The 26,484-nt window shown below is 54.7% G+C and overlaps 1 protein-coding gene across 3 annotated transcripts in view; it reads left to right on the top strand.

Moving 5' to 3' along the window:
- SCAP (SREBF chaperone) overlaps positions 1-26,484 on the top strand; it is a 66,736-nt gene that overhangs the window by 25,156 nt on the left and 15,096 nt on the right. For all 3 annotated transcript variants that reach the window (XM_059870486.1, XM_059870394.1, XM_059870315.1), the window contains 9 exons: positions 2,458-2,615; positions 14,455-14,675; positions 16,248-16,353; positions 18,003-18,175; positions 19,070-19,196; positions 22,192-22,304; positions 24,058-24,152; positions 24,686-24,784; positions 25,762-26,091. In XM_059870486.1, the coding sequence (XP_059726469.1) occupies positions 2,458-2,615; positions 14,455-14,675; positions 16,248-16,353; positions 18,003-18,175; positions 19,070-19,196; positions 22,192-22,304; positions 24,058-24,152; positions 24,686-24,784; positions 25,762-26,091 (1,422 nt within the window). The remainder of the gene's footprint in view (positions 1-2,457; positions 2,616-14,454; positions 14,676-16,247; positions 16,354-18,002; positions 18,176-19,069; positions 19,197-22,191; positions 22,305-24,057; positions 24,153-24,685; positions 24,785-25,761; positions 26,092-26,484) is intronic.

The raw sequence follows: 26,484 nt of genomic DNA, 5'->3' as shown, positions 1-26,484 counted from the left end.
TTGGAAGGCTAATTTATCATTTTATGTTCCCATATTATATTAAAGAACACTGTGCTAAACTGTACTAAAGAACAGAGAAAGGATTCAGACAGAAGGCTTAGCAAGGTACTCATCAAAAACCTGTGACTCTCCAGAGTCCTGACACAGCCTGACAGTGATTGGTCATGAAATAAAAACTATTCCCATGTTGGACAAACAATTTCCAACCACATTCCAAAGCAGCAAAACACAGGAGAGGCAATCAGATAATCACTGTTTTCCCCCGAGGCTTCTCAGCTTCCCTGGAGAAGAACTCCTGGGCAAGGGATCTTCCCAGAAAATGTGGCAGTTGTGGGGGTTTTAGTTGTTGGGTGTTTTGGGTTTGGATTGAAGGCACTTGAGATGCAGTTTATGTTTGGACTTAAGTGTTTATTATTTTTATTAGAAAAACAGTTTTATTACTGTGAGTTTGGCAGTTTTTTATTAGAAGGCACAAAATGGTTAACAATTTTTTGTCTCAAGGTTTCTTAAGACTAAACTGTCTAATTAAGAGCTGACACAGATTATTTTTTAACTTAATAATTGTTTTAAAGAGCTGCAATGTGGACTTTTTTACTTAACTACAAAATGCTACTTAAACTTATGAAGAAGAAGTATGAAGAAGAAACTTAGGATAACATTCTGTGTTTTCTATTTTGTTTTTATTTACAATGCACTAAAAATCTTAAAACTCAAATTTCTCACTAAATGATGTGCTTACACTGCTCTCTATAATCTATTTCACACTTGTGTGGGTTCCAGTCTATCTTGAAGTTTAGGAAACTTTCTCCATGAGTGAGGATCAGAGTCAGTGCTGCCCTGGGGGTCAGGGCACCCCAGAGCAGACACAGAAATATTTTTGGTGCTTTGGGTTTCCCCATGGTGAAGGGATTTTTCCAGAAAATATGGCAGTGACACTGTTCCTGCTCTGGTTCTCTGGGAGCTCCCCAGGTTGTGGGAATCTTTAAAACCCGAGGGTTTTGGGAAAGTCCATCTAGTGAGATATGAGGGAGTTCTGAGCTTAATGATGGAGCTCTGTGCACTGTTTGGAGGCTCACAAGCAGGGGTTGGATTTGAAATAAGCATTGTCTAACCAAAGGTCCCTGTGCTCAGAGTGGTTGGATGGAACCTCTGGCAATACAGAATATACACAAAACAGATATAAATACTGTCAGTGGGCTTTTGCTTGGTGTGATTGGTCAAAACACTCCTAAAGGGAGCTGGAGCATTGAGTTCTGTGTCTGCTGCTGGCATGTGAGCTGCTGGCCCCTTCCCATTGCCACAGCCATGGGATGAGAGTGATGCTGGGAAATAAAACAGCTCCAGAGGCGTTCCCCAGCAGCCCCATCCCTCTGGGGGTTGTACCCAGAGCCCTGTCACTGCAGGGGCTTGGGGACAGACCGTGCCATTCACATCCCCTGAGCACGATTTCTCTGCCCAGGGTTCTTCTCCTGGGAAGCTGAAAAGCAGCAAGAAGCCTCAGAGAAAAAGCAAACAATGGTTATCTCATTTGCTTCTCCTGTGTTGTGCTGGTGTGGAGTGTGTTTGGAGACTGCTCACCCCAGGTGATTGCACTCCAGTGGGAGTTGTTTTGACTCCTTGGCCAGTTGGGGCCAAGCTGTGTCTGGACTCTGGAAAAAGTCACAAGTTTTCAATTATTATCTTTTTAGCATTCAGTAAGTATCTTTTCTGTATTCTTTAGTGTAGTATAGCATAGAATTCTTTAATGTGATGTAGTATAATAAAGTAGTAAGTTAGCCTTCTGAGGACATGGAGTCAGATCCATCGTTCTCTCTCCTCCACATTCACAGTAACAGACAAAGCTGATGCACAGATTGTGCCATTGGAAGCTATGAAAAGGTCCTTTTTTATTAGAAATCTACAGTGATTATAGAAACAGTGCTGGACTTAAGACTTGACTGGTTTTTAGGAGTCTTGTGGCCCTATTGCTCTGCACACCTTCCTGCAGGGAGGCTGCAGCCAGGTGGGGTTGGTCTCTCCCACCAGGCAGCACTGACAGAACCAGGGGACTCAGTCTCCAGCTATGGCAGGGAAGGGTAGGTTGGGTATTAGGAAGAAAGTTTTCACCAGAAGAATAGTAAAGTTCTGGAATGCTCCTCCCAGGGAGGAGGTGGCATCACCATCTCTGGGTGTGTTTAAAAAAAGCCTGGCCATGGCACTGGGTGCCACAGTCGAGGTGAGGTGTTGGGGCACAGGTTGGACTCGATGGTCTGAGAGGGCTCTTCAGCCTCACCATTCTGGGGTTCTCTCACTGCTGGTGAGCTATGGCTAGCACACTCTGGAGGATCACAGAAAGAGAGATGGTGACTGCTTCACTTCTTTCTCGGGGCATTCCCACCCTTCCCGGGGGGATCTGGGGCAGCCGTGTGTGTGTGTGTGCGTGGCCAGCAGTGCCCTGACCCTGCCCTGTCCCTGCAGTACGTGGGAGCCCCCGTGGCCTACATCCAGCAGATCTTTGTGAAGGCCACCGTGTCCCCGTGGCAGAAGAACCTCCTGGCCGTGGATGCCTTCCGCTCGCCGCTGGCCCGCGTCTTCCCGCTGGTGGAGGAGATCAGGAACCACGCCCTGAGGGACAGGTGAGGCAGGGCTGCTGCTGCCACACCTGGCTGCTGGTGCTACCAGTGCTGCAGGTGGGACCTGCCTGGGCTTGTCTGGCTGCTGAACCGAACAGCAGCACTGTGGTGTTTCACCCTGAGGCACCTTTGGCCATGGCTGTGTGGTGTTTCACCCCACAGACACTTTTGGCCATGGCTGTGTGGTGTTTCACCCCACAGACACTTTTGGCCATGGCTGTGTGGTGTTTCACCCCAGAGACACTTTTGGCCATGGCTGTGTGGTGTTTCACCCCAGAGACACTTTTGGCCATGGGTGTGTGGTGTTTCACCCCACAGACACTTTTGGCCATGGGTGTGTGGTGTTTCACCCCACAGACACTTTGGGCTGGCTGGGGGCTGCAGCTGGGCACGTGGGGACAAGTCCAGGCGTGCAGGAGCTCTGGTGGTGCTGGGATGGAGCTTCCCCCCATAGCAGGGTCTGCTCCTTGGGTTTCCCTCTGTGGAGAAGCTTTAGGGCGATGGGGAAGGAGAGGAGTCTGTTCTGATGGAGGGTTTGGATCAGAGCTTTGTTCTGGCCCACAGCCTCTGAACCCAGCCCCAGCTCCACCAGAACTCCTGACCCCGTGGGTGCTGCTCCTTTTAACCCCGGGGAGAGGGCAGGGAAGGGACAGGGAGCCACCAGCCAGGTGCAGGAGGGGAGGTCTCAGGGGACAAAGGACACCTGGATGGCCCAGTGCCCCCAGGGGTAGAGGGCATCCTTTGGATCTGCCAATCCCTTCTGGAATTCCAGGACTGACAGACAGTGCTGGGAGGGGGCAGGATGGGAAAGGAGAGGTGGGTGACACACCTGGGAGGGAATCTTCAGGGGAGGGACCTGTGTTCTGGGGTAAACCCTGAAATCACCCCAACACCTGGCTGCAGAGGGCTGCCCCAGGGCTGGCCAGGGGCTGCTGGTGTCCTAAAGGTGGGATCCATCCTGCACGTGGGGCCCCTGGGCTCCAGGTAAGGCACTGAAAATCCTCAGGAGTTTTCTGTCACATCCCAGAAGGGGCCTGTGAGGTGATGCAGGTGCAGGGTCTCAGAATTCCCTCACCCCCACACCAGCTCCCTATCACAGGGAGTTCTGGCCACTGCTGGAATTTCCTGCTTGGGAACCTTCTCCTGGCTTTCTTTGGCTGTCCTTAGGACCAGTTTGTACCTGCTTGCTTTTATCCTGTTGCAGGCTCTGTACAGCAGCAGCTTTCCTCAGCTGCCAGGTGTTTCCAGGGCAGCTCCCACTGCCCAGCCCAGCCCCCTGTTTGCTGGAAGCCAAGCAGAAAGCTCTGGGCTCACAGGTGAGGGGCTCAGCATTCCAGGTGCCCTCCTGGTGGCACTGCTGTCCATGGGACATTCCTGAAGGTGGGAGAGCAGAACCACACAGATTGTCAGGGGAGTCTCACCTGGGGGTGTTTTCCATGGAAAGGCTTTTCCTGGAACCTCTCTGAGACCCCAAGTCTGTTTTTGTGCCTGGTTTTGCACATTAGGAGGTGATTTATTGATGTCCCTGTGTCTCTCTGTCCTTCCCAGCTGACAAGCTCCCACCTCAAAGCAGAAATTCTTTTTGCCCCCAGGTGGGGTCTGATCTTTGTGCTGTTAGCAGAAAGAGTGTTAAATTCATCATTGTGGAGTGTCCACCCTGCTCCTCCAGCTGATGATTTGTGCTTTGGGGACCCATCCTTCACCCCCCAGCTGCTGCTCTCTCAGGCCATGGTCTAGCAATGCCATTTTTGCTCTTGAGGTTCCCTGAGTGTTCCTCTCCCTGCCAGCTCCCCCAGCCTTGGCACTGACCTTCTGGCCCTGTGCTCATGCCTCTCCTCCCTTATCCCAGGGATAATCATCTGCTGCCAGTTCCAGGCAGAAACAAGGAGCTCCCAGGCCTGTGCTGTGCTCTCATTATCTCCCTGTCTTCTCATTGTACTCTCATTATCTCCCCCTGGCTTGCCCTTGATGAGCAGTGATGCAACAAGAAACAGAATTACTACTTTTATTATTGCTCTTCTTACCACCAGGAGAAAATTACTTCAGCATTTAGACCTAAACCTTGGGGCAAGGTTACCATGTTGGGGATGCATTCAGATATTCCAGGAAACATCTAATTTTGAAGTAAATTCTGCAGTTACCTCAGAAGTCATTACAAAATTCTTGTTTGTTGCCAGTAATAAGGCTGAGCAGAAATAATTTTTTTACATGCAGACTGGCTTGTTTTGTATTCTGTTTTTTTTCTTTTTTTTCTCTTCTGCTATGTGTCTTTTACATTCTTTTATATTCCAGGAGGGAGTTGAGTGTCCCTGGGCAGGTGTAGGTGTTGAGTGTCCTGGGGCTGTGTTCCCACTGGCTGCAGATCCCAGCACTCACCTGTGTGAAGGTCAGGAGTGCCCTGATCCGTGCTTTGCTGTGGGTTTGGTGTCACTGTGCACCCTCAGCATCCCCCAGGGACAGGGCTGGCAGCCTGGCCTTATCTGCAGCATGAGCCCTTATCTCTGCCACATTCCAGAGGTGATAAAATACAAACCAGGGTCATCTGCTCCTCCTGGAGCCCTTCCCAGAGCCATCAGTGCATCAGTTCCTTTAAATGTTCCTTCCCAAAGCTGTGGTCCCTGTAAACACCATTTTTTGGCAGTGTATTTCCATTGCTGTCTTTAGACAGCTGAGCCTTGTCCAGGTGTCCTGCCGTGCAGCCCAGGGAGGGAGTGTGGAGCCCGTTGTGCAGGGAGTGCTCACAAAGGCAAGTCATCATTTTTGAATTTCTGTGCTCATTCTTTGTAGTTCTCATGGAAGAAATCTCTTCTGGAGAGGGATCTTACAAAGGCTTCAGTTGATTTGCCATCTGGAAGCACCTTCCTGAGACCTGCAGGGCCAGAGCCAGGCCAGCCTTAGCCTCAGACTTTGGCAGCAGTTTGAATTTAAGGACTCCTCTGGCCCACTTGTTCTGGTGGTGGCAAATGAGGTGACTTTATAAAGTGAATGAGTGACTAACAGACAGGAAATCCCAGAGGGGAGCTGTTAATCACAAACACTCCCCAGCACCAAAGCAAAGAGGTGCCAGCAGATCACAGCACAGCCCCAGCACTGCAGATGTGGAGGGGCCTGTGTCACAGCTGGCAAAGGAGTCAGCAGTGGCTGGGGCACAGGGAGCTGCCATGGACACCAGGAGATGTTTGCTCTGCCCCTGCAGTAACCACAGAGCAAAGCAGTGTCCCTGCTCACGGGATGGATGGAGGGATGGGGGAGAGAGAGAGAGAGAGAGAGAGAGAGATAGATAAGATAGATAGACAGATAAGATAGATAGATAGATAGACAGATAGATAGATGATTGATAGATAGATAGATAGATAGATAGATAGATAGATAGATAGATAGATAGATGATAGATAGATAGATAGATAGATAGATGATAGATAGATAGATGATTGATAGATAGATGATTGATAGATGATAGATATGATAGATAGATAGTTGATAGATAGATGATAGATAGATAGATAGATAGATAGATAGATAGATAGATAGATAGATAGATGATAGATAGATGATTGATAGATAGATGATTGATAGATGATAGATAGATAGTTGATAGATAGATGATAGATAGATAGATAGATAGATAGATGATTGATAGATAGATGATAGATAGATGATTGATAGATAGATGATAGATAGATGATAGATAGATAGATAGATAGATGATTGATAGATAGATGATAGATAGATAGATAGATAGATAGATAGATAGATGATTGATAGATAGATGATAGATAGATAGATAGATAGATAGATAGATGATTGATAGATAGATAGTTGATAGATAGATAGATGATTGATAGATAGTTGATTGATAGATAGATAGATAAATAGATAGATAGATAGATAGATAGATGATAGATAGATGATAGATGATAGATAGATAGATAGATGATAGATAGATGATAGATAGATGATTGATAGATAGATAGATAGATAGATGATAGATAGATAGATAGATAATAGATAGATGATAGATAGATGATTGATAGATAGATAGATAGATAGATAGATAGATAGATAGATAGATAGATAGATGATAGATAGATGATAGATAATAGTTGATAGATACATATAGATAGATGATAGATGATTGATATATAGGTAGATGATAGATACTAGATAGATAGATAATAGATAGGTGATAGATATACATAGATGATAGATAAATTGATAGATGATAGATACAGATAGATACATACATACATATAGATAGATGATAGATAGATGTGGATATAGATATGTAATGATTACTGATAAAAAAAAAAAGTTACAGTGACAAGGTATAGCATTAAGTCCAGAGTGTTCATGGTAGCTGAGGACAACCCAAAGAAGTGATTTCACTTGTTTTGTTACCAGTCTGTGTAGATCAGGATGTTCCCCACGTGTTAAAATCATAGGAGAGATGGGATGCAGATGAGGATCCAAGAAAAGTTCCTGGAGTTAGTTTTTCAGTTGCAGTGATTGGAGGAGTTCAGTGCTGGGTCAGGGACTCCCCTCACTTCCTCTCGTGGTGCTTAGTCCAGTGTTCCTCTGTGAAGCTGAGCATTTCACCTTGCTCAGCATATCAAGCGTTGGGCACTTCTGACCTGACCAGATGTGTGTGTGCTACAGAGCAAAATCTGGTTATAGCCACAGCTGGAATGAAACTCCAGCTGTTCCCACCTGCTGCAACGGGGAGCTCTGTACCTTACCCTGAGGAGCTGGGAAGAGGTGCACAAAACTGGTTCCAGGATCATGTGAAAATGCAGGTTACATGCAGGGGAAGTCTTTTCCACCCCCTGTGAGGAGCAGAGTAAGAGATGAGCACTGTGGAGCAGTAACTCATACACACTGCAAAACTGCTGGACAGACCATAAGCAAATACCAATCCAAACAATTGAAAGCTCAAATGCTCTTAGCAATACTGACCAGGATTTTACCACTGTGCAGGTCTGGGCTGTCAGTCCTTCCAGAAGGAGCATCACTCCAGCTGGAGGAAGGCCACTGGAAAATGAGTTTGGTGTGGAATGCCCATCATCCAAGTATTTCTTTGAAATGAGCAGGAAACTGAGAACAAATCCAGCAGTTGCTGTTGTTATCAGTGTCACAGCTTGCAGGAGCTTTAGGTGGGAGCCTCTCTTGCCAGGTCAGGTACATTGGTTCTGTGTGTGCTGCACTGCAGTGGCCCCAGGACAGCCAGCCCTGCTCCCTTTCCTTTCCTTTGCAGTCTCTGCTGGGAGCTGTGGGGGGCTGACAGAGCAGGGTGCTGTGCACTTAGGGACATGATTCTGGAAGAGCCTGAATGAGGGGTGTGGGACTCCAGGGGCTCTTCAAAATGCAGTTTATTGTGTACAAAATGCAGTTTATTGTGTACAAAATGCAGTTTATTGTGCACAAAATGCAGTTTATTGTGCACAAAATGCAGTTTATTGTGTACAAAATGCAGTTTATTGTTTACAAAATGCAGTTTATTGTGTACAAAATGCAGTTTATTGTTTACAAAATGCAGTTTATTCCATCCAAGGGGTCACAGCAGCCCAGGGTGGTGGGTGACAGAGCTGTGCCAGCTCCAGCTGCAGGCAGGCCTGGAGACCCTTTGGTTTTGGTTACAGTGCATTATTTACTTTTCTGTGCTGAGCATCTTCACACAGCAGAACCAATCTATCCCTTAACTGTTACCTACAGCCCCCCATAACTACTCTAATTACCATATTCATGTTACTATTCTCCAGTCACTCACAGTCAGTACATCACATGTTTAAGCCAGAAGTTGTTTCTCAGTTTTCTTGCAGTGGAAAATTCTGAGACCTTTTTTCTGCTTGCCACATTTGCTGCCTTGTTTGCCTGTGCTCTCTTCCTGATTGGTACAAACATCTTCTTTGGGGTGGGTTTATCCTTTGCTCTGAGCCATAAAACCCCTTCTCACTAACACACCCTTTGCCTCCCTGGTTATCCAGTCAGACTGGCTCAGCAATTCTTTTCTTCTATACCAAAACTTGCTTCCATTTCTATTCCTTCTTCACATTGTACATTCAAAAATCTTTCTGCTAAGCACACATATCTGTGAGACTTTTTTGTCAAACTTTCATCCTTCCCAACAGTTCTGAACGTAACCATACAGTGATTGTCACTGCAGAGCTCCTCAGTGCTGCAGCTCCAGGCACAGCAGCTGGGCCAGTCCCTGCCTGTGCTCCCTGTGCCCAGAGCTGCTTTATTCACCCCCTGGAGTGTGTCAGTGCCTGCCATGGGTCAGTCCCTGCCTGTGCAGTGCTCCCTGTGCCCAGAGCTGCTTTATTCATCCTCTGGAGTGTCACTGACTGCCATGGCTCAGTCCCTGCCTGTGCTCCCTGTGCCCAGAGCTGCTTTATTCATCCCCGGAGTGTGTCAGTGCCTGCCATGGGTCAGTCCCTGCCTGTGCTCCCTGTGCCCAGAGCTGCTTTATTCACCCCCTGGAGTGTGTCACTGACTGCCATGGGTCAGTCCCTGCCTGTGCTCCCTGTGCCCAGAGCTGCTTTATTCATCCCTGGAGTGTCAGTGCCTGCCATGGGCCAGTCCCTGCCTGTGCAGTGCTCCCTGTGCCCAGAGCTGCTTTATTCATCCCCTGGAGTGTCAGTGCCTGCCATGGCTCAGTCCCTGCCTGTGCAGTGCTCCCTGTGCCCAGAGCTGCTTTATTCATCCCTGGAGTGTCACTGACTGCCATGGCTCAGTCCCTGCCTGTGCAGTGCTCCCTGTGCCCAGAGCTGCTTTATTCATCCTCTGGAGTGTCACTGACTGCCATGGCTCAGTCCCTGCCTGTGCTCCCTGTGCCCAGAGCTGCTTTATTCATCCCCGGAGTGTGTCAGTGCCTGCCATGGGTCAGTCCCTGCCTGTGCTCCCTGTGCCCAGAGCTGCTTTATTCACCCCCTGGAGTGTGTCACTGACTGCCATGGGTCAGTCCCTGCCTGTGCTCCCTGTGCCCAGAGCTGCTTTATTCATCCCTGGAGTGTCAGTGCCTGCCATGGGCCAGTCCCTGCCTGTGCAGTGCTCCCTGTGCCCAGAGCTGCTTTATTCATCCCCTGGAGTGTCAGTGCCTGCCATGGCTCAGTCCCTGCCTGTGCAGTGCTCCCTGTGCCCAGAGCTGCTTTATTCATCCCTGGAGTGTCACTGACTGCCATGGCTCAGTCCCTGCCTGTGCAGTGCTCCCTGTGCCCAGAGCTGCTTTATTCATCCCTGGAGTGTCACTGACTGCCATGGCTCAGTCCCTGCCTGTGCAGTGCTCCCTGTGCCCAGAGCTGCTTTATTCATCCCCGGAGTGTGTCGGTGCCTCCCACCGGCCCTTCCCTTGCTGCCCGAGCGGCTGCCGGCTGCCGTGGGGATGCAGAGGCAGTTTCCGGGGGGTGTCCGTGCCCGTCCCGGTTTGCGGGGGGCCCGGGCCCGGAGAGCCCCGGTGTGCCCGCGCTGTTTTCCCGTTCCGTTCCCGTTCCGTTCCCGTGCCGTTCCCGCGCTGTTCCCGCGCTGTTCCCGTTCCGTTCCCGCGCCATTCCCGTTCCGTTCCCGTGCGGTTCCCGTTCCGTTCCCGCGCTGTTCCCGTGCCGTTCCCGCGCTGTTCCCGTTCCGTTCCCGCGCCATTCCCGTGCGGTTCCCGTTCCGTTCCCGTGCCGTTCCCGTGCCGTTCCCGTGCCGTTCCCGTGCCGTTCCTGTGCTGTTCCCGTGCGGTGCCTGCGCTGTTCCGGCCGCCACCACACGGGGGCGCTGGGGGGGGGGGGGGGGGGCCGGGCCCGCTGGTTGGGAGCAAAACACGGACTGGAACACGGGTTTGGAGCGGAGCCGCCATCGGGGGCTCGTGGTGCTGTTAGAACCCAGAACCCCCCGAACACCGGGTCAGAGCCCACAGAACACCGGGTGAGAACCCACAGAACACCGGGTCAGAACCCACAGAACACCGGGTCAGAACCCAGAGCACACCGGGTGAGAACCCACAGAACACCGGGTGAGAACCCACAGAACACCGGGTCAGAACCCAGAGCACACCGGGTCAGAACCCAGAGCACACCGGGTCAGAACCCAGAGCACACCGGGTCAGAACCCACAGCACACCGGGTCAGAACCCAGAGCACACCGGGTCAGAACCCACAGCACACCGGGTCAGAACCCAGAGCACACCGGGTCAGAGCCCACAGCACACCGGGTCAGAACCCAGAGCACACCGGGTCAGAACCCAGAGCACACCGGGTGAGAACCCAGAGCACACCGGGTGAGAACCCAGAGCACACCGGGTCAGAACCCACAGCACACCGGGTCAGAGCCCAGAGCACACCGGGTCAGAGCCCAGAGCACACCGGGTCAGAGCCCAGAGCACACCGGGTCAGAACCCAGAGCACACCGGGTGAGAACCCAGAGCACACCGGGTGAGAACCCAGAGCACACCGGGTCAGAGCCCAGAGCACACCGGGTCAATGATCCTTTTTCCCAGGCAGTGTTTCTCTTTTCAGTGCCTTTAAATGCTGTGGAACTGGACCCGGTGTTTGTCTGGGTCCTTGTGGCCCTTTCTGGAACATACTACAGTGAGTCCCATGTTCAGCAAAATCCCCTTCAGCTGGGACAGGATCACTGCGAGGAGCTGGCCCCGTGGCTGATGTTTTTAACTCTCTGTCAGCGTGTGCAAAGCCTGTTTGTGGCTGTCAAGCCATTCCCAGATTTGGGTTTTCCCTGTTAATGTGTACAAGGGTCTTGCTATTACAGAAAATCGAGGAATATGATTTCTGCAGTGTCCCAAAGTGTCTTTTGAGGCTCCTTTTCAGTAGTGGGGCTAGATGCAGCATCCAGTTTTGTTTCATGTGGAATTCCAACTTGGCCTGCTAGCCCCAGGTTCCCAGGAATTCCAGCTCTTTCGAGGGGCCTGGGCTCTTAACTGGGGGCATTTCTATCCCCTCCCATTTAATGTGTTCTGGATATCCTGTGCCCTTGTTCTTACTGGACTTTCCTCCTCACCTCCTACCAATTTATTGGTAAATCTGTTCTCCTGCCTGACTTGTGGAGTTCAGCTGAGGAGTTGTGTGCTGTGCGGGGTGAGTGCATCAATCCCTGAGGCAGGCAGCTGAAGGGGATTGTGTTCCTTCCCCAGGGAATGCAGGCTGGGTTTATCTCTGGCACCCCCAAGCCATCTTTTCCGTGGCAGGCTGCCCTCGCTCTGTGTGCAGTGCCTGCAGAGGAGCAGTGAGCTCTGCAATGTCTGGGCCTGCTGCAGGGAGGGCTCTGTGTCAGCATCCAGCCTTTGATCATCAGCTGCTTCCTTTATCACCTGTCAGGCAGGGGAATTGTGAATGCATCCTAGACAGAATGGCCCTTTGTTCTGAGTCTTTAATTACTTCATTTCCCCCTGTTTGGCTGCAGGAGGCACAGGTGCTGTTAGGAACAGGTAAAACTGGAGCCCTCTTTAAGAGGCTGATTTTCCTGCCCTTCCCAGGAGGATTACTCTGGGGTTTTGTTGGGTCCAAAGGAGCAGAGATCCCTGGTTGGTAATTGCAAAGTTTTCCTTTAAGGATGTCATATCCTAAAACATTTTCTTCATGGTCTGCCATCACAAATGTGTGTGAAGTCATTCCCCAGGTAGCCATAAACACACTTTGGAGGTGTAACAGAGAATACTTTCTCCATTAAAGCCAGTTAAATGAACTGCTCTATTTTTAACACCTTTAAGGATGCTTTTTAGCATCCTTGGGAGTAATTAAAGAGCCTGAGCTGCAGTGTCAGTTAATGATGTTGGAGGCTGTGCAGGGAAATGTGCAGAAGGTTTCTGTTTTGGGGCAGTGCTGTGGGGTGTCTGTCAGTCAGGAATGCAGCTCCTCTCCCAGGGGGGAGCAGTGAGGTGGAGTTGGGCAGCCGGGAGGTGCCAGAGCAGTGTTAACCCCGAGGGCCAGAATCATTCCAGGCAGTAGCAATAACTCCTGAGAGAACTCCTGTCTGATCCTGAGCAGCTCCTGCTGGGGGCCCTGTCCTCTTACCCTCCTCTGGCCCCACAGCTGCTCTGGCCCTGACCCTTCTGGCTGGGTGTGGAGAGCCAGGAGTCTGCCAAGGAAGGCAGGAGCCTCCCTGGAAAGGAAAATGCAAACCCCCTCCCTATGAATTGTTGTAATTTTGAAATTAAGGGGCTCTCAGGCAAAGAGATGGGAGTAGGAATAGCAGCTCTTTACTAGGGAAAGTAAAGAATTGTTTATTTACATTTTATATGCAAAAATAAAAATGTGATAGTACAAACAAACAAAAAAAACCAAAAAAAAAAAAAAAACCAAAAGACCCCAAAAAACCACTGCCAGAGTCAGAGCAGGCCCTGTCCCCTGTGTGTCAGGGTGGTGGCACAGTCCCATCCCAGGGGGCTCAGGGTGGTGGCACAGTCCCATCCCAGGGGGCTCAGGGTGGTGGCACAGCCCCATCCCAGGGGGGCTCAGGCTGGTGGCACAGTCCCATCCCAGGGGGGCTCAGGGTGGTGGCACAGCCCCATCCCAGGGGGGCTCAGGGTGGTGGCACAGTCCCATCCCAGGGGGGCTCAGGGTGGTGGCACAGCCCCATCCCAGGGGGGCTCAGGGTGGTGGCACAGTCCCATCCCAGGGGGGCTCAGGGTGGTGGCACAGCCCCATCCCAGGGGGGCTCAGGGTGGTGGCACAGTCCCATCCCAGGGGGCTCAGGGTGGTGGCACAGTCCCATCCCAGGGGGGCTCAGGGTGGTGGCACAGTCCCATCCCAGGGGGGCTCAGGGTGGTGGCACAGTCCCATCCCAGGGGGGCTCAGGGTGGTGGCACAGTCCCATCCCAGGGGGGCTCAGCCCTCCTGCAGTGCCAGCTGTGGTTCTGCTGGAGCAGGGATCCTGCACAAGGGGGGAGTTTTCCTCTGCAGCTCCAGGGCTGCTGGAGATTGGCCTGCTCTCCCTCTGGGAATGCAGGGCAGGAGAAAGCTGCTCCTCTGGGAATGCAGTGGGCAAAGGCTGCTGGGCTGTTCCCAGCACCTCAGATTGGATCCAGGTAGGAATGCTTGGCTCCTCCCCTGGGCGGAGCATCTCCCCATGGGATGGTGGAATTTGCTCAACCCTGCAGGGACACTCCCTGGCCATGGACAGAAGGTAATTAATAATTAATGGCCCATGAGCAGCAGAGATCTCCTGGAGGGGGGTTGGCTGTGGGACAGACAAAGAAAACTGCCCAGTGAGCAGCAGAGAAGTGCCAGCTCTGACAGGTGGGGATAGAGCACACCCATCTTACAGCCCAGGACACCTCCCAGCAGGGCCTGCTGTACACCCAGGCTGGGTCTTGCTTGAATTACTGCTTGCTGAGGATGATGCCAGACACAGGTTCCAGTTCACACCAGGTACACCTGCGTGCAGTTCTGAGCCTCTCAGGAAATGCTCCTTTCCCCACAGTGCAGAGGGATTGGGGAAACGCCACCCCAGGGGCAGACACTGAACCCTGGGTGCATTTTAGAGCACCTCGAAGGACCCACCTCAGGCAGGCTGAGCAGGACTCCTGTAAAACACCCACTGCATGTGTGGGGAGAGGTGCAGAGAGGCGTTTGGGGTCTGCAGGAATTCCAGAGTTTCTCTGTCGGGTGGAAGTGTCTTAATGTAAAAGATAAAGTGTGGTGCCAGAGATGGGTGAGGAGCGAGAGCTGTGGGGCCAGGCAGCCCCAGGAATGATGATGGAGTTCTGGAGCCTGCTCACAGCTGCAGGGAGCCCAGCCCCTGCTCCCAGCTGTGGGGAGGAAGAGCAGCCCCACGGGATGCAGGTCCCTGGGACCTCCTCTCCACCCTTTGCCCGGTGGGGTCCCTCAGCACTGTGTTTGCCTTTCAGCTCCGGGGTCAGGAGCCTGGAGGAGGTTTGTCTGCAGGTGACAGACCTGCTGCCTGGCCTCAGGAAGCTGAGGAACCTGCTCCCAGAGCACGGCTGCCTGCTGCTGTCCCCGGGAAACTTCTGGCAGAACGACCGCGAGCGCTTCAATGCCGACCCAGATATCATCAAAACCATCCACCAGCATGAGCCAAAGACCTTGCAGATGTCAGCCACTCTCAAAGGTGAGCCAGGGAAGCTGAGAGCTGCCCACAGCTCCATTGTTATTCCATCCTCGCTAATTCCAGCCCCTGGATTGCTGATAGTGCCAATTTGGGCAGTATTTTTTCATTCACAGCAGCCAAAGCTGCCCAGTCTTTGTTGTCTCTCATTTCATATGTGCATTGGAGCCCTGATCTATATTTGTGAGAAGTGAACAAGTCACTCAGTCAGGCTTCTTTCTGCAGGTAAAAATAGCAGGGTTTTGTTCCTCCCACTCTACACGTGCTCCAGCCTGGCTTTTCCCTCTGTCACACTCCAAGGCTGCCTCATTGTCACAGATAAATCACCATTCATCCTGCTCCCTGGTGTGTCCCAGTTCCTTACACACAGCCCAAGCTGACAATGGATTTATAAAACTATTTTTACCTCTTAGTTATAAAGAAACCGTGTGACCACGTGTGGGATCATTAGTGGTTCCATAATGCCAGAGGAAATGCTGCTTTGAACACAGGTTGGATTCTGAGGGAACCTCAGGGATCTGGCAGCCTGTGATAAACTGTGCTACCTGTCTGAAAAGGGGTTTGTAACCCTAAAGGAAGTTTGCTTTAAAGGCTGTTTTTAAGCACCCAGAGTGTTGATTTATTAAAAAATAAGGATATTGATCTAGTACGGATATCCAACTGTGAGGGACAAAAACTCTCTGACAGTTTAGAGTTAGAAAGTGTGTGTTCATTGTGGGATAGCTCCCAAACACACACCCAGTTTACAGGTGATTGCAGAGTCCCTTTATCTATACAGGTATTGAATACCCAAAGTACAAATGCATATTCATAACTTTGGCACATCCCATTCCCAGGATGGATATTGATCTGGTACCAATAGCCAAAAACTCTCTGACAGTTTAAAGTTAAAAATGTTTGTTTGTTGTGGGATAGCTCCCAAATACACACCCAATTTACAGGTGATTGCAGAGTCCTTTTAAATTAGTTCAAAAGCTATTAAGCATGAGTAGCTTGTCCCTCGAAATGGGTCGGTGGTCCCTGTCATGGGGAGGGGTCCCAAAATGAGGAAGTAAATTAAGTCTTCCTCATTCTGACCTTTCCACCTTTTCAATGCAAATCTGACAAATGAACCCGGGGTCGAACTCTCATTCCCTGCCCTCAGTTGGTTTCAGAACAGAGGAGGCCCACAGTTGTCTGATGTTCCTAAAATCCATTTATCAGTTTCTGTTTACTTGATTACAAACCCAGCTCCCCAGACATTGTGCTGACAAGCAATCAGTTATTCATTAACTACCAACTCTTACCTTCATCAAGGCCTGCCCATTTATTTTGATTAATAAAGCTTATCCCTAACTAAAGTCTTAGCTCCTCTAAGATCTCCAAATTCCCTAAAGTTTATGTCTCAGTGTGAGCTGTCTGTGGCTGGAGCCTGCTCCAGGAGTGACCCCATCCATGGGGTTTCCCCGGAGAGCGGGAAGTGCGGGATGCGCTGTGGGATGAGAGCACCATTCCCGCTGGAGCTGCTGTTAGGGGACAGCTGTGTCCCCCTGTTCCTGTGTGGGTGCTGTCCCTGATGTCCCCCTGTCCCTGCAGACCTGCTCTTCGGGCTGCCTGGCAGGTACAGCGGGGTCAGCCTGTCCAACCGGCGCCGCGTGGTGTCCTACACCGTCACCCTGGGGCTGCAGCGCTACGACTCCAGGTGAGGGCTGCTCCAGCACACAGCTCTGCTGCTTGCCCCCCTCAGGGCTCCTTGGCCTCCATTTCCTTCTGCTGTGAACTGTCCCACATCTCTGAAGGGGCTTTTCTGGGGAGGAGACGTGCTGTGTTTTATGGAAATGAAATACCCCAGTTCTCAGCTCCCTGCACAAGCGGGGTCTGGAGGGTGCAGAGCTGCCAGGGGCAGTTCCTGTGGCCTGGTTTGACCCAGCTCCTCGTACACAGGCTGCTTTGCTTTCCAGTAAGCACTGCTGGAAACACTTTGGCAGTGTTGGCCAAACTGGCGTGGGTTGGGTGGATCTGAGGACTCCGAGCTGCACAGAATTCCCCAAGGGATGCCTGGATGGATTTGGCAGCACAGGAGTTTAAATTTGCTCTTCCAGAGCATTGAGCCCTCAGGGCCATTGTGTGGCACCTTCCATCAGCCATTTTCACACAGAATTCTGTAATTCTGGGAAAATTCTGGGAGTGTTTGAGGCCGTGGCATGTTCTGTCCCACAGACCCAGACTGTGGTTGAGGAGCCTTTGCTTTGAACAAAGCTGTGGTGGGTCAGCCCAGCAGACCTGGGTAGAAATCAGGGTCGGGGTGGTTGGGGCCAGCAAGGAGCAGGTTTGGGAGCAAGGCCTGGAGAGGGCCATGATCTGCTGCTGCATGTGAACCCTGGAGCTCCCTGGGGCTGTGCTCCTGCAGGAGCTGCCAGCTCTGCTCTGTGGCAAAGCTCAGTGACGTGCTGCTGTGTTGGTGCTGCCAGTATTGCAGGTGGGACCTGCCTGGGCTTGGCTGGCCCTGCTGCTGAACCAAACAGCAGCACTGTGGTGTTTCACCCCAGGGACACTTTTGGCCATGGCTGTGTGGTGTTTCACCCACAGACACTTTTGGCCATGGCTGTGTGGTGTTTCACCCCACAGACACTTTGGGCTGGCTGGGTGTGTGGTGTTTCACCCCACAGACACTTTTGGCCATGGCTGGGTGGTGTTTCACCCCACAGACACTTTTGGCCATGGCTGTGTGGTGTTTCACCCCACAGACACTTTTGGCCATGGCTGGGTGGTGTTTCACCCCACAGACACTTTTGGCCATGGCTGTGTGGTGTTTCACCCCACAGACACTTTGGGCTGGCTGGGTGCTGGCACGTGGGGACAAGTCCAGGCCTGCAGGAGCTCTGGTGTTGCTGGGATAGAGCTTCCCCCCATATCAGGATCTGCTCCTCAGGTTTCCCTCTGTGGAGAAGCTTTAGGGCCATGGGGAAGGAGAGGAGTCGGTTCTGATGGAGGGTTTGGATCCAGAGCTTTGTTCTGGCCTCTGAACCCAGCCCCAGCTCCAGCAGAACTCCTGACCCCGTGGGTGCTGCTCCTTTTAACCCCGGGGAGAGGGCAGGGAAGGGACAGGGAGCCACCAGCCAGGGACAGGAGGGGAGGTCTCAGGGGACAAAGGACACCTGGATGGCCCAGTGCCCCCGGGGGTAGAGGGCATCCTTTGGATCTGCCAATCCCTTCTGGAATTCCAGGACTGACAGTGCTGGGAGGGGTCGGGGTGGGAAAGGAGAGGTGGGTGACACACCTGGGAGGGAATCATCAGGGGAGGGACGCGGGGTAAGCCGTGCAGTCACAGGGCAGCGCTGCTGTCCCCAGGTTCCTGAGCAGCCTGCGCTCGCGGCTGAAGCTGCTGCACCCCAGCCCCAACTGCAGCCTGCGGGAGGAGAGCGTGGTGCACGTGCACTTCAAGGAGGAGATCGGCATCGCCGAGCTGATCCCGCTCGTCACCACCTACATCATCCTCTTCGCCTACATCTACTTCTCCACACGTAGGTCGGGGCCCCGGGGCGTGGGCTCGCCTGCCGGGGATGTCTGTAACAGCAGGAGGGCTGGTGCTGGGGTTCTGCCCTGGGCTGTCCTGGAGAGGGTTAAAAGCTTTTCCCTGGTTCCTGCTCATTCTCCCCTCTCAGCCAGGGCGGTGTTATTCCTTGTGATCCACCTCCCAGCTGGAGGTGTTTCCCCTTCTCTGCAAGTGTCCAGGGCCTGGGGTGCTGGGAGGTGTCCCTTTCCATGGCAGGGGCTGGAATGGGACAATCTTTAGTCACTTCCAACCCAAACTATTCCACAACTCTTTGATATCTTTCAAGTTGTTTTCTCTCGAGCACCCTTGGATGCCACAGCAATGCCTTTTCCCCAGTTTGTTTCATCCCTTATCAGAAAGATCATGTTCTGAGTTTCAGTTTGGTCCTTCCCCCCTCGGTGCAGTGCTGGGACTGGTGTGAGCTGTGCAGCAGCATTGTCCCCTGTCCCACCTGTCCTGGGAGGCTGTGGGGCTGCACTTCAGACTTTTCCTGGATCTCTGCCCAGGAAACAGGCATGTTCCCACTTCCCCAAGCTGTGTGGGCCGATCCAGATTGCTGGCCTACAAATGACAGAAAACACGGGTTCTGCCTTCTCTGAAGCAAGTTTTTTACCAAAATATTATTTTTGTTAAAAATTCACCTTTTGGGTTCTGCATTCTGATCCAAAAACACCAAAAATGTGTCAGATTTCAAAATTTGTGCATTTCAGACACTGCAGTACCTTCCCTCTGGGCTGGGGGTGTCCTGTGTCTTGCTGGGGCCCCTCAGGACGAGCGTGCTGTCCCCTCTGTGTCCGTCTGTCCCCGTCTGTGTGTCCTTCCCATGTGCTGTCCCTGCTGACCCGCTGGGGCTCTTTTGCAGGCAAGATCGACATGGTGAAGTCCAAGTGGGGCCTGGCTCTGGCAGCAGTGGTGACAGTGCTCAGCTCCCTGCTCATGTCCGTGGGGCTCTGCACCCTCTTCGGCCTCACGCCCACGCTCAACGGCGGGTAGGTGCCAGCCCTGCCAGGGGCACACCTGGGCACCTCTGTGTGCTGGGAACGTGCCAGCCCTGCCAGGGGCACACCTGGGCACCTCTGTGTGCTGGGAACGTGCCAGCCCTGCCCGGGGCACACCTGGGCACCTCTGTGTGCTGGGGTAGGTGCCAGCCCTGCCAGGGGCACACCAGGGCACCTCTGTGTGCTGGGGTAGGTGCCAGCCCTGCCAGGGGCACACCTGGGCACCTCTGTGTGCTGGGGAACGTGCCAGCCCTGCCAGGGGCACACCTGGGCACCTCTGTGTGCTGGGGAACGTGCCAGCCCTGCCAGGGGCACACCAGGGCACCTCTGTGTGCTGGGGTAGGTGCCAGCCCTGCCAGGGGCACCCCTCTGTGTGCTGGGGAACGTGCCAGCCCTGCCAGGGGCACCCCTGGGCACCTCTGTGTGCTGGGGTAGGTGCCAGCCCTGCCAGGGGCACCCCTGGGCACCTCTGTGTGCTGGGGAATGTGCCAGCCCTGCCAGGGGCACACCTGGGCACCTCTGTGTGCTGGGGTAGGTGCCAGCCCTGCCAGGGGCACCCCTGGGCACCTCTGTGTGCTGGGGTAGGTGCCAGCCCTGCCAGGGGCACACCTGGGCACCTCTGTGTGCTGGGGAACGTGCCAGCCCTGCCAGGGGCACACCTGGGCACCTCTGTGTGCTGGGGTAGGTGCCAGCCCTGCCAGGGGCACACCAGGGCACCTCTGTGTGCTGGGGATGAGCTCCTGTGCCAGGGGCACACCAGGGCACCTCTGTGTGCTGGGGATGAGCTCCTGTGCCAGGGGCACACCTCTGTGTGCTGGGGATGAGCTCCTGTGCCAGGGGCACACCTGGGCACCTCTGTGTGCTGGGAACGTGCCAGCCCTGCCAGGGGCACACCTGGGCACCTGTCTGCTGGGGATGAGCTCCTGTGCCAGGGGCACACCTCTGTGTGCTGGGGATGAGCTCCTGTGGTGCAGCAGGCCCAGGGCCTGCAGTGCCTCCCTGGCATGCAGCAGCCCAAGACAGGCAATGCCAAGTCATGGTGGCTGGGCTAGGAGTCCCTCTCTCTCACCTCTGGACCCTTGCTTATCTCCCTGCAACCCTGCAGGTCACTTTCCTTTGACCCTTGCTGTTGGACAGTTTCCAAAACCCCTGTGCCCTACAGAAAGAGCTGTTCTAGCCCAGCTCAGGAGAAGAGCTGTGCCTGGGAACCTGCACAGAAGATTCAGTAAGGACATGGCTGTGGAACCCCACACAGCCTTCTCCTCTCTGTGCCTGGGTGTGCCTGCCTGGGCCCAGAGCGAGCTGAGAGCTGAAATCACAGTGAGCTGATACCCACTGAGGAGCTGCCATCACTTCAGCTTGCTAAGGCTGCCTGCAGCTGGGAGCTGCCTGGGAGCTCGGGCAGGCCGTGCCCAGCAGGACTGAGCTCTGCAGACCCCACTGCAGCCCCCTGGGGACACCCCAAACCCAGCAGAGGCCACGTTACTGTGGGGCTGGACACACGCCTGGGCAGGGGCACTGCTGAATTTGCAGGCAGCCCCGACGAGGGGAGACATGAGTGAATCTGACTCCATGCTCTTAGAAGGCTCATTTGTTATTTTATGGTAGTATATTACATTAAATAATGCTGTACTAAACTATACTAAAGACTAGAGGAAGGATACAGACAGGAGGCTTCTAAGAATGAATAATGAAAACTCATGACTGACTCCTCAGAGTCCTGACACAGCTGGCTGGGGTTGGTCATTAAATAAAAACAATTCCCATGAAACCAACCAACCAACCACCTGTTGGATAAACAATCTCCAACCACATTCCAAAGCACAAAACACAGGAAAAGCAATCAGATAATATTGTTTTCCTTTTCCTCTGAGGCTTCTCAGCTTCCCAGGAGAGGAAATCCCGGTGAAGGGATTCTTCAGAAAATGTGGCAGTGTCAGGTCACCACCAGGTGCTCGCCAGGGATGCAGGGGATGTGCTCCTCTGCTGGCCAGCCCCCCTGGAGGTTCCTTTCTGCTGAGCAGTTGGCTCTGTGCCTGGGATAACACTGGGTTTGTTGTTCCTGGAGCTGAGCAGACTCTCCCACAGCAGCTCCCTTCTGTCTGCTCAGACATTCCCACCCCCAAGGAGCTCACCTCCCATCTCTGTCCTGTGCTGGAGGGCTCACAAGGTTGAGCTGAAAATGCTTTAATTAAAGGCAGGCCTGAGCTGTTCTTGCTGAATTTTGGATTCTTGGGCATGAGCAAGAAGCTGCCCATGAGAGGCTCATCCGTGCTGGTGGTTTTTTCACTCACTGTGAACATCCACTGACATTCCCCCCTTCCAGTGTCTGAGGGAGCCTGCAGGGAAGCTGGAGAGGGATTCTTCATCAGCAACTGCAGTGGTAGGACAAGGAGCAATGGTTCAAACTGAAAGGGCAAATTTAGGTGAGATAGACAGAAGAAATCCTTCCCTGCGAGGGTGGTGAGGGACTGGAATGGATTTCCAGAGAGGCCGTGGTTGTCCCATCCCTGGCAGTGCCCAAGGGCAGGTTGGACAGGGCTTGGAGCAGCCTGGGACAGTGGGAGGTGTCCCTGCTGTGGCAGGGGTGGATGGGATGGTCCTTGGAGGAGGTGGGACAGGCTCCCTGCCCCTCCCTGGTGAGCGACCCCCCAGTCCCTCCCAGGTGTTCCAGGCCATCTCTGTTGCTGTACCCAGTGCTGGAGAGGAGAGGGCTCTGTCCCTGGGAAGCACCAGGATTAATTTAGTGATGCTCCACAGGGGGCATTTCCCAGGAATTCCTGCAGCTTTGCAAAAACGGTGATTTCTGCCCAAGGCAGAGGAAACACAACCCTTTCCCTTGAGCAGTGTGACACAAGGGAGGGGATGGGGGCACAGGGTGGTGGCTCCTCTCCTCAGCTCCCAGGGCTGTGTTTGCTCCAAACTTGCCTCTTTCCCTTCTTTTTCCCCATGGATCCCCTCCTCAGCTGTGCCCCTGTTTCCTCAGAGAGATATTCCCATACCTGGTGGTGGTGATTGGCCTGGAGAACGTGCTGGTGCTCACCAAGTCCGTCGTGTCCACGCCCGTGGACCTGGAGGTGAAGCTGCGCATCGCCCAAGGTGGGGTCCTGCTCTGGGGCTGGCAGGGGGACAGGTGGGGGAGAGGGGCTGGGAAAGGGACAGGTGGGAGAGCAGGGGCTGGGAGAGGGACAGGTGGGAGAGCAGGGGCTGGCAGGGGGACAGGTGGGGGAGCAGGGGCTGGGAAAGGTGGGAGAGCAGGGGCTGGCAGAGGGAAAGGTGGGGGAGAGGGGCTGGGAGAGGGACAGGTGGGAGGGCAGGGGCTGGGAGAGGGACAGGTGGGAGAGCAGGGGCTGGGACAGGTGGGAGAGCAGGGGCTGGGAGAGGTGGGAGGGCAGGGGCTGGGACAGGTGGGAGAGCAGGGGCTGGGAAAGGGACAGGTGGGAGAGCAGGGGCTGGGACAGGTGGGAGAGCAGGGGCTGGGAGAGGGACAGGTGGGAGGGCAGGGGCTGGGAGAGGTGGGAGAGCAGGGGCTGGGAGAGGGACAGGTGGGGGAGCAGGGGCTGGGAGAGGTGGGAGAGCAGGGGCTGGGAGAGGGAGAGGTGGGAGAGCAGGGGCTGGGACAGGTGGGAGAGAGGGGCTGGGAGAGGGACAGGTGGGAGAGCAGGGGCTGGGAGAGGTGGGGGAGCAGGGGCTGGGAGAGGGACAGGTGGGGGAGCAGGGGCTGGCAGAGGGACAGGTGGGAGAGAGGGGCTGGGAGAGGGACAGGTGGGGGAGAAGGGGCTGGGACAGGTGGGGGAGCAGGGGCTGGGAGATGGACAGGTGGGAGAGCAGGGGCTGGGAGAGGGACAGGTGGGAGAGCAGGGGCTGGCAGGGGGACAGGTGGGAGAGCAGGGGCTGGGAGAGGGACAGGTGGGGGAGCAGGGGCTGGGAGAGGGACAGGTGGGAGAGCAGGGGCTGGGACAGGTGGGAGAGCAGGGGCTGGGAGAGGGACAGGTGGGAGAGCAGGGGCTGGGAGAGGGACAGGTGGGGGAGCAGGGGCTGGGAGAGGGACAGGTGGGAGAGCAGGGGCTGGGAAAGGTGGGAGGGCAGGGGCTGGCAGAGGGAAAGGTGGGAGAGCAGGGGCTGGCAGAGGGACAGGTGGGAGGGCAGGGGCTGGGAGAGGGACAGGTGGGAGAGAAGGGGCTGGGAGAGGGACAGGTGGGAGAGCAGGGGCTGGGAGAGGGACAGGTAGGAGAGCAGGGGCTGGGAATGGCCTCACTCAGGTCTGGGAAGGAAACAAGGTGACTTGTACAGCCTTTTGTTGTGAATTCCAGAAAGATAATGCTGTTGTTGTGGGCACTGCTTTTTGGGGTCGTTGACTGAAACAGGCTAAATAAATGTAAGAAATATTGGTAGGGGAGAGCTGGATCTCCTGGTGTGGGTACTGAGCACCTTCCTCAGGTCATGGATATCAGAAGTGCAGAACACAGGTCCTACAAAATTCCCCTGAAAGTGTGACAAAATTATATTTTCCATTCCATGAGTGCTCTGTGCCTGTGGAAGGATTTGAGTGTGCTCACACCATGGATAAATGGGATTTGCAATCTTCAAAGCTGTTTCTAAACATCAGGGAGAAGAGATTGCAGAGCAATGCTGATTTTAGTTTTAAAAGTACAAGTGGTTTGGATCCTAGATGGGAAACAGGACTCAGAACTCTGGTGGGCCTTTGCACTTGGGAATTTTAGCCTGGAAGGGCCTTTTGGGCCTGTTGCCTGTACATTCCTGGTTTTAGAGGGGAAGTGCTGCTCCTTTTGCTGTGCTCATCTCTGGCACAGTGAAGAGGCTCCCCTGACCTGCCCTTGCCCTTGCCCAGGCCTGAGCAATGAGAGCTGGTCCATCATGAAGAACATGGCCACGGAGCTGGGGATCATCCTCATCGGGTACTTCACGCTGGTCCCGGCCATCCAGGTGAGAGGGGCTGCCCTGGGCTGCCAGCACAGAGCCTGGCCACTGCAGGGGGGCTCTGGGCAGCAGGCTCACAGAGTCAGGGAGTTGGCTGGGCTGGAAGAGCCTTAGAGACCATCAAATCCAACTGTTCCCAGCACTGCCAAGGCCACCACTCACCCACGTCCCCAGTGCCACAGCCACACAGCTGTTAAGTCCCTCCAGGCATGGGGACTGCACCCCTGCCCTGGCCAGTTCCAATGCCTAACAGCCCCTTCTGGGGAAGAAATTTTCCCTAATTTCTAATCTACATCTCCCCTGGCACAACCTGAGGCCTTTTCCTCTCCTCCTGTCCCTTGTTCCCTGGGAGCAGAGATGGACTGTGGCCAAAAAGAGCAAAGGATGTGAATTAGAATAAATGCCTTGGGTTCTCTCCTGGGCTCCCCCAGCCCTGAGCTCTGAGCCAGCCCAAGAGGTGGATCAGGGTTTGTCAGAGGAGCACTGCTGGCCTCCCTCGCTCTGAGGCGCAGGGGAGCTCATCCCTGTCTCCCCCCCAGGAGTTCTGCCTCTTTGCCGTGGTGGGGCTGGTGTCAGACTTCTTCCTGCAGATGTTCTTCTTCACCACCGTGCTGTCCATCGACATCCGCCGCATGGAGGTGGGCAAGGGGCGCGGCCCGGGGCAGGAGGGGGGCACGGCCCCAGCACCCCCCTGAAAGAGGAAAAGGGGTGCTCAGTCATGAGCTCACTGAGCTTGGAAAGGCCTTTGACCACCCCCAGCACCTCCACTGTCCCTGTCCCCGAGGGCCACATCCACGTGGCTGTTAAATCCCCCCAGGGATGGGGACTCCACCTCTGTTCTGGGCAGCTGTGCCAGGGCTGGACAGCCCATTCCAGGAAGAAATTTTTCCTAATATTTAACCTAAACTTCCCCACGTCAGCATGAGGCTGTTTCCTCTCATCCTGAGCTGTCACAGTGCTGGTTCTGTACTTGTTTGGTTACACACATGGGGAACAGAGCACTTGGGGCAAAGGACACTCAGGAAGGACATGGAGCTGTGGGAGCAAACCCAGAGGAGGCATCAGATTGATCAGAGGGATGGAGCAGCTCTGCTGTGAGGAAAGGCTGGGAGAACTGGGATTACACAGCCTGGGGAAGGAAAGCTTTGAGACCTGCTTGTGGCCTTCCAGGACCTGAAGGGAGCCCACGAGAAAGATGGGGAGAGACATTGGACAGGTTAAGGGGGAATGTCTTCAAACTGACAGAGAGAAGGTTTACGCTGGACATTGGGAAGAACTTTGTGAGGGTGGGCAGGCCCTGGCACAGGTGCCCAGAGCAGCTGGGGCTGCCCCTGGATCCCTGGCAGTGCCCAAGGCCAGGCTGGGGCTTGGAGCACCCCGGGACAGTGGGAGGTGTCCCTGCCATGGCAGGGGTGGGATGGGATGAGCTTCAAGGTCCCTTCCATCCCAACCCAATCCCGTGGTTCCCTGGTTCTATAAATGTGCTGGCTGGGCTGAAAGGGCTGGGAGGAGACACCGAGGAGTCACCCCGTGTCCCCAGGGGTCCCTCCCAGCTCTCAGGTCCCCTTTGCAGCGGAGCAGCCCCCCAGCCCTGCCCTCCCTGTGTCTGTTGCAGCTGGCTGACCTGAACAAGCGGCTGCCGCCCGAGTCGTGCCCGCCGCGGGCTCCGTGCCGAGCGCGGGCGCTGCGCCCGGCGGCCCCGCAGGCGGTCACCCCGCACGGCCTGGCCCCGCAGGCCGTCACCCCGCACGGCCTGGCCCCGCAGGCGGTCACCCCGCACGGCCTGGCCCCGCAGGCGGTCACCCCGCACGGCCTGGCCCCGCAGGCTGTCACCCCCCACACCATCACCCTGCAGCCGTCCTCGCTGCGCAACCTGCGCCTGCCCAAGCGCCTGCGCGTCATCTACTTCTTCGCCCGCACCCGCCTGGCCCAGCGCCTCATCATGGTACGTGGGGGCACACGGGCACCTGGGATGGCACCCAGCCTGCCAGGGGGGCACACGGGCAGCTGGGATGGCACCCAGCCTGCCAGGGGGGCACACGGGCAGCTGGGATGGCACCCAGCCTGCCAGGGGGCACATGGGCAGCTGGGATGGCACCCAGCCTGCCAGGGGGCACATGGGCAGATGGGATGGCACCCAGCCTGCCAGGGGGCACACAGAGAGCCAGGGGGGCACACGGGCAGCTGGGATGGCACCCAGCCTGCCAGGGGGGCACCCACACTGCCAGGGGGGCACACAGAGAGCCAGGGGGGCACACAGAGAGCCAGGGGGGCACATGGGCAGCTGGGATGGCACCCAGCCTGCCAGGGGGGCACCCACACTGCCAGGGGGGCACAC

Source organism: Haemorhous mexicanus, chromosome 1, assembly GCF_027477595.1.
Source record: "Haemorhous mexicanus isolate bHaeMex1 chromosome 1, bHaeMex1.pri, whole genome shotgun sequence".
In the NCBI taxonomy this organism is placed as follows: domain Eukaryota; kingdom Metazoa; phylum Chordata; class Aves; order Passeriformes; family Fringillidae; genus Haemorhous; species Haemorhous mexicanus.
Note: the sequence above shows the minus strand (reverse complement) of the source record. Positions and strands in the feature narration are given on the sequence as shown.